At 32.3% G+C, this 12,870-nt stretch overlaps 1 protein-coding gene across 4 annotated transcripts in view; it reads left to right on the top strand.

The window, feature by feature from the left end:
- LOC106124265 (fatty acyl-CoA reductase 1) overlaps positions 1–12,870 on the top strand; it is a 14,188-nt gene continuing 1,318 nt past the window's right edge. Inside the window, exons 1-13 of one of the 4 annotated variants that reach the window (XM_013320741.1) lie at positions 1–177; positions 2,629–2,731; positions 4,232–4,376; positions 5,142–5,235; positions 8,093–8,259; positions 8,570–8,660; positions 9,024–9,169; positions 9,301–9,410; positions 9,709–9,780; positions 10,618–10,738; positions 11,100–11,222; positions 11,724–11,843; positions 12,434–12,585. In XM_013320741.1, the coding sequence (XP_013176195.1) occupies positions 4,240–4,376; positions 5,142–5,235; positions 8,093–8,259; positions 8,570–8,660; positions 9,024–9,169; positions 9,301–9,410; positions 9,709–9,780; positions 10,618–10,738; positions 11,100–11,222; positions 11,724–11,843; positions 12,434–12,585 (1,333 nt within the window). In that variant the 5' untranslated portion in view covers positions 1–177; positions 2,629–2,731; positions 4,232–4,239. 4 annotated transcript variants of the gene reach the window in all.

Below are 12,870 nucleotides of genomic sequence, written 5' to 3' on the forward strand. Positions count from 1 at the left end.
AAAACGCAAGCAAACACCTCCGGCTAAAGAACGGCTGCGCGCAAGTAAATACGTTGATTCAAGTCGTTACCAAACCTTGCAAAAGCGATGTTTTGCAATACACGCGCTATGGCCCACTCAGTTAAGATTTTCCTTGCAGTCCAGTTAAACGTGTCTATAGATTATTCGAACTAGCAGGTGAGTTGAGCTTTTGTATTTATTAATATTTAAAAAAATAGATCTCTATTCTTCGACGTTTTTATTTATACGGCTCATAAATTTCTTGTGTGCCAGCATTTGAATTTTTAAAAATAGGTGTTATATATAAATGATAATATTTTTTGTTTTTATAAAATAAAACCTCATGTAATTTATCTTACCAGTATTGTTTGATAGATAAATATATAAAAATTATGCAATTTAATTATTTGTGTAGAATGGCCGAGAAAAAACCAATCAACATATTGTATAATCTTATTTGCTATTTCTTTCGTGCTTATAATTTAATTTGCATATAAGAAATCAATGTTATATTTTAACGCGGAAACATCTATTATGAGATCCTTATACTTAATATTTGGTCTTTTGCGGTAGTAGTCGACTTTCTTTTAGACACGAATGTATTTTAAAATATCAACTCGGTTTTAAACAACTGGTTAGGCTTAGATTCGATCATAAATAAGTAATATTCTGATTTCTAAATATTCAAGGAATCTCGTAAATAAACACAAAAAAATTTCCCAGTTTTAGGAGGTAACATTGAACAACTTAAAAAAAGACCAACCTTTAAAACCAGTAATGGTATCAATATTATGCAGTGTTAAAACGCTACACGTCTTGAATATTACTGAATAATATACATACTTATTATCCTACGGACTTAGGAGGTGTAAACTGATTTCGTAACTTTTATTATGATTACCAACCTAAACGGCTGAACCGAATTTATTCCCCTAAATGTATACCTAGCCATAAATCAGTAAGGGTTTTTTGGTTCTTTAATTCCTTGTGTTATAATATAAATTGCACCGATTTTTATATAATATAGCTCGGGTTTAGCGACTATTAACTGTTGGCAATTCGGGTCAACGTCGAGCCAAGGTTGCGGAAGTCTTGGAATGGATGTGTATTATCAATTCAAAGAATTCGTGATGAGCGTACTAAATACACAATTTAATAGTTTGTTTATTTTTCCTTTGTTCAGTTCCTCTCTCTCCTTCCTTTCTTAGATAATATAAGTATAGAAGATTCAAAAGAATATAGTTCGAGATATATACATAGTTCGTTCAAGAAAAAAGTTCGTATATTTCTAGGATGTTAAACAACAAAATGTCTTCTAAAGTGCAATGACCCAGTTTGTAATAGTGGAGGATCCAGGATTGTGATTTTAGTGTGTTTAGAGTTGCTGTGCAAGCAATATTATCGTTGTAAAATTAAGAAAATCTGATTCTTGATTTTGTTATGTACCAAGTCGCAAGAAGAAATGAAGTTAGGAAATAACTAAGCGATTAACCCTCCAGTTAGGCAAAGCCTGTAACGCACGCAATGACATTTAAAGTTGACATTTAATGGACAATGTAAAGACTCAAATGAAAAGAATAGACACAACACACAAGGTGTATCATAGCTTGTTAATTTCTTGTCGAAAAGTTTTGCGTAATCTTACAATCTTGACGCAGTGATATGAAGAAAAAAATGTCGTAATCAGTTACAACAAACATAATGTCAAGGTCTGGGCAGTTCTCTGTCACATGCTTTCGCTGTTAGTATGCGTAGTTTCCGAATCCCATAATCAAGTAGGTTAAAAGTTATAAGAAGGAAAGAATAGCATCTGATTCTCCTTGTATTTAAAACTAAATGTATCATGGTACTTTAGCAAGATTAGGTCTTAGAAGACATGGATAGAAGCAGCAAATATATTTTCTGCATGTGAAGCTAAAACATTGTTCTTGTTGCGGATTATTCAACAGTTATAAGTCGACCGCGATAACATCAGACCTATAAGTCCGATGACGTCAAAGACCATCTATCTAATACAACGAAAAAAGGGTAACGATTGCAGGTTACTTTTTATATTGGTTGCATCACATTCCGAGAATATTTATATGTGAGTAGGCATGCAGTTTTTTTAATCACTTTAATACCGAGTTACAAAAATGGTTACATAATTTTTGCGCTGTTTGTGTGGTCCACGGTATCTAGGTGTAGTACATTAGTGAAAGATTCGCTCCATTTGTTATATAGACTAAATACTGTCGAAACGTGCTAAATTTCAACATTGTTTAGGCAACGAGTTATCATCCTTTAATAATCACTTTTCTATAAATACCAGCATAATGCTACATTACACCACGAATCAGAAGTCATATTACTTGAAACTAGGATTTTGGCTGTTTAGAGTATAAAATATTACAATGGAATGGTTAAGAATTTGTATATCGTTGCCTGATTTTAAAATTGATTATTTCATGACGTCTTAAGTTACAAAAACATATGACTAATTCATAAAAAAAAACAATTGGTACGGCGAAGAACCTGTACTATATTGAACGTTCTAGGAAATAAATACTTTGATAATATGTCGCATGTAAGAAGACTGCGGGAGTACATTACGAATTTAGTATTACTACTTTCCCTTTCCGATGGCAGAACCAGGAGTCGACACAAAAAAAATAGTGGTATAAAAGGTGACGGCCAAGTTTATGACAAAGATATTGAAGACAAAGTGAAGTAGAAGAGACTAATAAGACAAGTTAGAGAGAGAAATTAACGCATTACTAGTGTTGTAAAAAAGTAAAATGTACGTCTATGGTATGCCGTCTTGACTAATCATTTGCCCTTAATATTTTAAAACGGTTATTGCATCAGCAAGATTACGATGGTTTCTATTAAAACTTTCAATTCCGTCTCTATCTGTTTCATAAGTTAAGCTAATATTTGATCAATTACACGGTAATAGGACATTTTGTTTCATATTAGGTTAATTTACATATCTGTAACTACAATAGAAGAAACTGACTGAATGGCTGATGAACATGTTGCACAAAGAAATTTGATAAAAATTTTCGTTATTGAATGTTTTTGTTTTGAAAAAGTTTAGATAGAAAAAAGGTCTTAAAGTTTGGTAAAATGTTTGTATAAAGATATGTTTTTCCTGCACCTTAATTAATTTAAATTTACATTAGATTAATTTTTCAACAAAAACAGGAAAAATAATGAACAAATTTAAAATGATAAATAAATGTTACCTTGCAAGATCATTCAATTATTAAGCTATTAAAGCTAAAATGTTATTACATTTATAAAATCACCTCTTCACGGTCTAACACAATAAAAGACAAAAGTCAAACCTATTTACAGTCACTGTTTATTATCATACTAGCTGTCGCCTGCGACTATGTCAACACGGAAAGAAAAAAAACTTAGTAACCAATGTTGTTCTTCCAGACTATGTTCTACATATGTGCCAAATTTAATTGAAATCCGTGGAGCCGTTCGGAGATACCTTCAAACAAACATCCGTCTACCCGTACAAACATCGCATTTATAATGTTACTAGCTGTCGCCCGCGACTTCGTCCGTGCGGTATTAAAAAAATATAATTAGTAGTCTTTGTGTTCTTCCAGACTATGTTTTACATCTACGCCAAATTTCAGCGAGATCAATGAAGCCATGCTGAATACCTTCAAACAACAACAAACATCCATTCATCCATCCAAACATTCGCATTTTTAATATTGTTGTTTGTTTTTTCCATATAAATCTTGCAGTATATTTCCATGACTAAGATGCGCTGTGTTTTTGTTGCATTTTATATGAATGTATTAAAATATATTAAGCGAGTATTTTATCACACAGATGTGTGGTCTACATGGAGTGAATAAAGGTTATTCAAAACTGGATAAAAAGGTTAATTGTACTTTTGTTTACAACTGGCGCGTATTTATTTGCATAGTTAGAACTTTATAAATATTTTGTGTATATTTTTAAATTGAATCACTTTGGTTTATTATGAAAAATTTGTATTGTCCAACCTAGGATAAGCGAGAGTAAACGAGAGGAACCTCTATAAACGAGAGTTCTTGTTCGGTTCCAAAAACCAAACTCTATAAGCGAGAAACTCGGGTACGAAGGACACCTCTATAAGCGAGAAATATATCGCGGTCCCTTGGACTGTCGCTTATCCAGATTACACTGTATTTAAAAATTTTAAATTACCTAACTTGTGGTTTACTTACCTTGTTATTTACAGCCTTCAAGATGTCTTCAGAAGGCTTTACGGAGACCGAGGTGGATGCGATGGCGGACCGCATCGCTGAAACTTTCAGCGGTATGAACGTCTTCATCACTGGAGGCACAGGCTTCATGGGAAAGGTTCTTGTTGAGAAGTTGCTCAGGTAAATTAAAAGAAATAATTACGCTTTCCACCTAATTCAAGCAAAAAGTCACCATAAGAGCACTTAGCACGTATTTATGTTTATGACGACAGCGTCAAAATTTGGAATTTAACGAATAAATAAATAACACAGATATAAGACAAGGATAATATGCAATTTGTTATCATAAAACGAAACGCACTTCACGCGACTATAATTTTTATAGTCTTGATACTTTCTAACTGTTGTCTACATTGTATATTTATTGGTGCAATAATTCACTTAGAAAATAACACAAAAAGAGATATTTCATTGCACAAAGGCATAAAAAATAATTTTACAAAGTGGGTACTTTGGAAACAAATTTGACATACCAATCAGTGAGCATAAGTGTGAACTATAATAGATATATAAAATTATCGCGATTTAATAAGTAAAGATGTAATTTTATTGCATAATAATAAAAACATCTTGATATTTACTTCAACTGAAATAAGGTGAGATTTTTTTTATTATTGTTGTGAGCGTTATGCAAATAATAACCTTGAGAGACGTGCAATCACAAGTTGAATAGATCGGAATACAATGGAAAGTTAATTCTATGTCACTGCATACAAAGTTCAAATTGATTGTAATTTATAATTAAAATTAATGCACAACTAATAACAATACCTAATAGTCTCCGTAAAGATTACTTAAACATTATTTCTTCAATTTCTCTTCAAATTGATCTTTCAAATTCACGTTTTTTAATTATTATATTCAAATATTATAATTAATTTTCAGAAAATGTCCGGATATTGGAAAAATAATTCTTTTTGTGAGAGAAAAAAAGGGGAAACTACCAAAGCAACGACTTGAAGAAATGCTTAATGACGACGTGAGTATTGTGTAATTATTTAACTATCTTATTGTATCTAAAAGTATATATTATGCAATCGTTATCAATAACTGGCTGTCGCCCGCGACTCCGTCCGTGCGGGATGAAGAAAGGTTCCTAGAGGGTTTCTCGGCGATTATTCGAATTTTTCTCGCCGTAAAAACCATCTTTGAACTTCAACGAACATTTGTAAATAGAATTGACCAAATTTGTCCAGACGTTGTTGAGTTATGTGCTTACCAACACATTTTACGATTCATTTTTATATTATAGATCCCAAGATCACGTCAATTTCCACTGCTGATTCTTAAAAACACATTGTCTCAGTTTAATCATAGAAGAATTAGATACATAACAGGATGAACGAATAGGTTTGACTAGAATATTAAAATTTCCTAGCTATGTTACTGAGAAACATGAAACAATTCCTTTGCGTATATTAGAAAGTGATACAATGATAAATTTTAGTAGTCTTTTTTAGGCTTTAACATTTAAAAATAATATTTCTTTAATATACTGTTGTCAGGAAACTACTTAAGTCTTAGTAACACTTAGTTTGTTGCATAAAAACTTAAATAGTAAAAAAGTGTGCCTATAATTTGTTATGCCACATTATTGCTAAGGGGATTCCCAACTGCGTAATACGACGGATGCATTAATTTATATTATACTAAAGGCTTTAAAAGAAAAAGATTATTGCACAATTTTTATCTTCACTACGCCAAGTACATTCAATACTATTTTAAAAGTCAATGGAGCCACCATTGTTAGATGGTCTCATTTTTTCATTTAACCTTTTATAACCTTCAAAAATTTTAATGCAACATAGAAATAAAATAAAAGCATCAATAGCTCAGCTCACTATACGTCCCCACTGAGGTACTTGGAGCCTATCCTAAGTTAGGGGTGACTAGGCCATAGTCTACCACGCTGGCCAAGTGCGGGTAGGCTGACTTCTCTCATATCTTTGAATTTCTTCGTAGACATGTACAGGTTGTATCACGATGTTTTCCTTTTCCGTAAGAACGTCGAATAAATATACGAACACACGGTAAATGGCGCTATTCGAAACCAGGACCGGCAGATTACAAGGCAAGATAACCCCTGAGCCACCGATGCTTAAAATGAATACATTTACGCTTAATGGACCGTCGCATCATTAAATTATAGTTAGGGTATGGTTGCGACGGATGAAGACACGCGTTAAGCGATTGCGATATAAATTGTGGAAGGAAATACTTTACCACGTGAATTAGACCGTGCTTGTATTGTAGTAAAACGCATTTGTGTTACTTTTTTTATATCATAAGGTGGCAAACGAGCGAGCGGCCACCTGAAATCGCTGAAATAGAGAATTGACGGTTGCCCATAGACATACGCAATTGCATATGCGTTGCCTATCTTTAATCGACGGAGAAGAGGATGCACAGAAAGAAAATATCTTCCCTTTCCATGCATCCTCTCATCCGGAAAGTCCACTTCACTTCCCATCCTTTCCTTATAAGAAAAAGTTAGGGAAGGGAAAGAGGACTAAATTAGACCTCCAGGACGCACACTCATCAGACGAAACGCGGAATTGCTTCCACTTCACGCCTCTCTTCTGTGTGGTCGTGGTATTTCACCGGGCGAGCCGGTTTAATTGTGGTAAGAAATAAGATTCTTATGAACATTATGCTGGTAAAAACCACGTTAAATTAAATTTGCACACATGTTAAGAATGTCAGTGATTGACCAAGAAGAGCCTAGAACCGTTTCAAATTAAAATCTGTATTATTTCTCGTAAAAGTTAATGCAAATTACAATTCAATTCTTTATGCACATTATTATTTATATCCGCACGATGTTTTAGTGAAATTTCAAACGGATCATGTTGAATACAAATGTCTTCAATAAATCTTTTAAGACTAGGAAAAACTTTAAATAATCTATTGCAGGGTATAATAAATTGTGCACTTAGTTTTTATTAATATTAATAAAAAATTCGTATGCATTCATTAATACGGGATTGCAGAGTTGAATGCACTTTCAAATTTGCAACATACATGTGTTGGAACAATATGATTGTTGTTCTTATAGTTTCCACTGCAGAAAACCTTTACAAAGACATAGTTCACACAGTTATTTTAAAGATAGAGATAGATAACATGTTTTTATTTGTGTGTATCACCAGTGGAAATCCCATAAACCAACTACCAATCGCCGGCAGTGGTACAATTTCTTCACAGCGGCAAACTGCCTAAACGTTTCGTAAGGCGCGGCGGTTAGGCAATGTTTTACTTCTACTACTTACATGACGAAAGCATATGACATATGTGCTCAAGTACATAACTAAATAAAGTTAGATACATGTTTGTATACACTTATATCACTCAGAAGTATTAAGATGGTTTCTCTTAGCTACGAATTATTTAAGTCAAGGATATTCACTGCGTAACTCGCTACGCTACGCAAACACTTTCTATCAACATTTCAAATGCTATGTAGCCTATTTTCGACAGATTTGCTTTATTTCTTTTGTTATTTTACAGTATATAGATATGTGTAGGCATAGAATTATAAATCTTTTCTTATCTAAGTGAAAATATTGTTGCTTTTATTTTAGGCTGTTTTACTAATAAATATCGTTACTTAACTACACTAGATCAATTACAGTTTCTACTCTTTTACACGGCCATTTATTAACTCATAATAACTAAATTACATCAAGATCTGTACAGCTTATAAATGATTTTCATACATTTGATTTTATAAAACAACCGCAACGTTAAGTAACAATTCCAAGCGAGCATTCTAGGTCACGCTCGGTCGAAATATTCAATTATAATTAATGATAATTTTAATTGTCTATGGATTACAGTTATTCGAAAAGGTACGTAATCTCCGCGGTGGCGTGGATCCACTCTTGGCGAAGATGCACATTGTAACCGGTGACGTCATTGAGCCTGACCTCGGCCTAAACGATAATGACAGGCAATTCATTATTCAAGAAGTTAACTTCATCATACATGCTGCAGCTACTATCAGGTACAAGAGTACTTAATAAACAAAAACCATATATCACGTATTACTTTTAAAATGTAATTCTGATTGGCATACTGCTAGAACGTAGTGTTAAGTAGTTCTGAAATTTTGCTCTCAAATATCTAGTTCAATATTTTGTTTGGTTTCCCGGTTGATGACAAAATAATTTATGTTTGTAATAATTAGAGGTTATTACAATCAGCGATTGAATAATGTAGTAGCAAATGTTGCTTGTCTTTTCTGGTCTACTTTTTACGTACACCACTGGATTTATGTTTATAAAATAAAAGTATATCTTAGTATGTTATTACAGATTCGATGAAGAATTACGTAAAGCAGTTTTACTTAACGTACGAGGAACTAAATTGATATTAGAACTGGCTAAGGAATGTAAAAACTTAAAGGTAAGTGTATGAAATACCAAACTTCTATATATAACGCTTAAGATTAAAGTAAACAACAACTATTCTTCAACAAGAGTACCAGGACCTCAGCAAATCTCATATATTGGGAGATAACCGAAAAATTACTTTGTGCATTCCAACCTGATTGAAGTTATGGAGCTTGATTTTTTCCTTACTATTTCTTCGTTTTCACTCTATCATCTCTCTTCTTTGCTCAAAAAAAACTCATATGATTCTACTGAAGGTCAGTTACCATGACTTGAGTTGTTTGGAAGTCACACGTCTTGTCTTGTCTTGTCTTTATAGAAGTGACGTGGGGAAGTGGCAATACTTTTTTATTCAAGCATCAACTCTTATTTGCAGCTCTTCTTCCACGTGTCAACAGCGTATTGCCATCTGCACGAGAAGCTATTGGAAGAGAAGCCTTACCCGCCGCCAGCTGACCCCCACAAGGTGATACAGATCGCAGAATGGATGGACGAAGAGTCCATAGCATTGCTAACACCAAAGTAAGATTATTCCTATTGTTCTCGATTTATAATATGCTAAATAGAAATATTTTGTTGAATATTTTGTCTTTAATATTCTTTATCTTGTGAATAAATAGATTGTTAATCATCGACTGACTATTACATTCCAGATTACTGAGTAAGCTGCCTAATTCTTACGCCTTCACAAAGGCGTTGGGCGAAGCTTTAGCCGTGGAAGCTATGGAGCACATACCTATTATTATCTTACGTCCATCTATAGGTAAATCTTTTAATAAAATATCTTAATCTTCATAGTCAAAATCAGTGAGTAATTAAGTTTTTTTACGAATTAAAAAAAACTTAGTAACTAGTTTGTAAAAAAAATAGTGTGTTCTTCCAGTCTATGTTCTACATCTGTGACAAATATCATCAAAATCCGTTGAGTCGTCCCGAAGATACCTTCAAATAAACATCAATCTAATCTTTCGCATTTATAATATTAGTAAGATGATGTTGAAGTGTTTTGTTTTGTCTTTGGTTTGTAAGACAGTCTAAAGATTTTATTTTATTTTTTACAGTGATACCAATTTGGCAGGAGCCTGTACCAGGTTGGACTGACAATATCAACGGACCAACGGGTCTTCTAATTGGTAATTATTTTTTTTCTTTTTTGACGAAGGGCAAATATTCTTCTTTTATGCTTTTTCTGACGATTAAAAGTTGGCAACTCATCAGTAAATGCCGATGTCTATGAGAAACGATTACTTCACTATTTCGACGAATCATGTTCGTTTGCTACTATTATAAAAAAGTTTAATTGCAAAAATATTTATTTTCAACTAGATATCGAATGTATGTAAATGCATCATTAAATCAACTCTTAATCTCTGAGTATTATTATTACATATGATACATATTGTCATTTAGCACATATTCTTGTAAACATGTTAGAATACATGTGTCCCTGCAGTGAAAACTCTTATGGAAACATATACGTTGTAATATTAAAACTACAAAATTCTTAAGACCGGTTACTGTTGAAATAATTTGTTTACCTTGGCCCATAGTCACCATCACGCTATAGTCGCAGTCAATTAAAGAGATTGGTATTTCGTAAGAGTTAAAACAGGACTTTTTACTAAATAACTGTGGTTTACCAGCCAAAAATTATGTTACGTTACTAGTAAAAAGTCAGTTTAATTATATGTATTTAAGTCGGCAAAAATACGTAGTATGATAATTATTAGGCATGTTTACATCACTTTATTAATATTTAAAATGGTTACATAATTTTCGTATTAACATAAAGGAAAAATCTAACCTCATTTCTTATATTTTTGTTGTGGAAAATATATAAATTTTAGTTGTTGTATATTGAGTTACTCGCCAAAAGACTTGTATGAGATATGTCACGTTAGAGATATGTTTTACGTAGGTGTATCGGCAATGGAAACATGATGTATAACATGTTTTTGTTTTTTACTAAGGTGCTGGTAAAGGAGTGATCAGATCTATGTACTGCAAGAGCAACAGTTACGCAGACTATCTGCCTGTTGATGTTTTTATAAACGGTATCATGATAATGGCATGGAACTACCTACACTACGGGTAAATATATACTCTATGCATAAAGACGTAGAGCTTAAATTTCTTTGTTCTTGTAGACATCCATGAAACTTCTTTTCATTGTATTCACAAAATACGTATTACTTATTTCAATGAAAATATGTTTTTGATCAAATATTTGCACAGAAAAAACAATTAACATTGGGTTTCTGAGATCAAAATCTGCGTTTAAAAATATTGTTATCTCTGTTTTGTCAACGATAGTGACAGGGATGACGATATGTTTTATACATAGATTTTAATATCAAAAAACCACCAAGATCAGTAAGAAACACAACATAACTTCAAAATTGTCAATCTAGAATTCTGTCTTTTATTTTCAAATTTGCTTGATATTTCGCAGTGATAAAAAATCAAATGTGGTCAACTTCACATCTTCCGCTGAAATTAAAGTGACATGGCTTGAAATGATTGATGCAGGCAGAGAAATTATTATGAACCGAGTGCCTTTAAACGGCGTCGTATGGTAAGTGTACATTCTTAATAATTTTCAAAATAAACTGAAATATACACAGCAAATTTAATAATTCTTAAAATGTAAGTGGTCGCCTTTGATTTCGATAGCGCGGAATTAAAAAGGTAGTCTATAACATGCCAAGGTATATCAGCTATCTTCTCGTCCAAGTCCTGTCAAAATCGGTCCAGCAGTTCCGGATATTAGCTGGAACAAACTACCTTGCGGACAGACATACTAAAATTAAAAAAAAATGGTTTTTCGTTATCACCAACTAAAATACATGGTGTTCAATTATTTTTTTTTATATTAAATACACACACCACAGCTTTTTAATATGTACAGATTTCATATGTGTAAAGTCAACCATCCTGTACTTTGCCAGCGTGGTTGTCTAAAGCTTAGTCGCATAAACTTAGGGTAGTCTCCGAGTCCCTTAGTGGGAACGTACAGTAAGCTAATGATGTTACATTTGATAACCAAAGTTTTCAATATTTTTTTTTTATTTTTCAGGTACCCAGGTGGTTCGATGAAACATTCCAGACTATATCATAATATCTGCGTTTTGTTCTTCCATTGGATACCAGCGATAATTCTAGACACACTACTCTTTTGTCTTGGCTACAAACCAGTGTAAGTGTTTTGGTATGTTACACAATCAATAGATTAAATTCTTTATTCAATTACGTTCAGTTCAATTTAATTAGATAAATATACGTTTACATTTTAAATAAATTTTATATCAAAGTATCGTTTGTATTTTAAACACGACTTTCAAATGTCCTAAAATAAGGAAATTGATGTTTAATATGTTAATTCATTTTGTATTTAAAAGAGTATATACATATGTATTATATATACATATGAATGTATAGATGATATTAAAAATTGTAATTGAAATAAACATTTAATTTTTTTACTAAAATATTTTCATTAAGACAGGTAAAATGTAAATTCGAAATTTTTTAAGAAAATCAATAACAGTTCAAAATAATAAATACATTATACACTTATTTTATGGTATAAAAAACTATTAGCGTTTAGCAAAGTTCTAATTATTTAGATTTGTTATACATCCATTCGTAAGCATTGATTTCAATTTGTTTTTTAATATTTTAACAGTTTGTGTGAATTTGGTACAAAACAAAAGAAAACAGAACAGAACAGAACTAAGAATAGAACAGAACAAATTTAAAATAATTAAATAAATGCTTTTATTACAGGTTAATGCGCGTACACCGTCGTATTAGCAAAGGTTTTGATGTGTTTGAGTATTATACCAATAACCAGTGGGATTTCAAATCTGATATCGCACAAACTGTACGACAGAGACTCAACACTAGAGAAAGACGGGATTACAAAGTAGATGCTATCGGTAAGAATTAATGATCTTTTACACATTTTCTATACACAATGTACTACTCTTTGATACATTTCCATATCAGCTCAATATACGTCCCCACTAAAGGGCTTGGAGCCTACCCTAAGTAACGGGTGACTAGACCATAGTCAACAAAAGTAGTATATTTTAAAGTGTATAGAGACAGAGGTGCTAAGATATTAAGTGTTCGTCTGTTACTATAATTATGGGCACTTTAAATAGACTCATATATATATTTGATCAACCACTCTGCGCAAATGCATCGTATGATGTATATGA

Source organism: Papilio xuthus, unplaced genomic scaffold, assembly GCF_000836235.2.
Source record: "Papilio xuthus unplaced genomic scaffold, Pxut_1.1 DF825946.1, whole genome shotgun sequence".
Classification (NCBI taxonomy): Eukaryota; Metazoa; Arthropoda; class Insecta; order Lepidoptera; family Papilionidae; genus Papilio; species Papilio xuthus.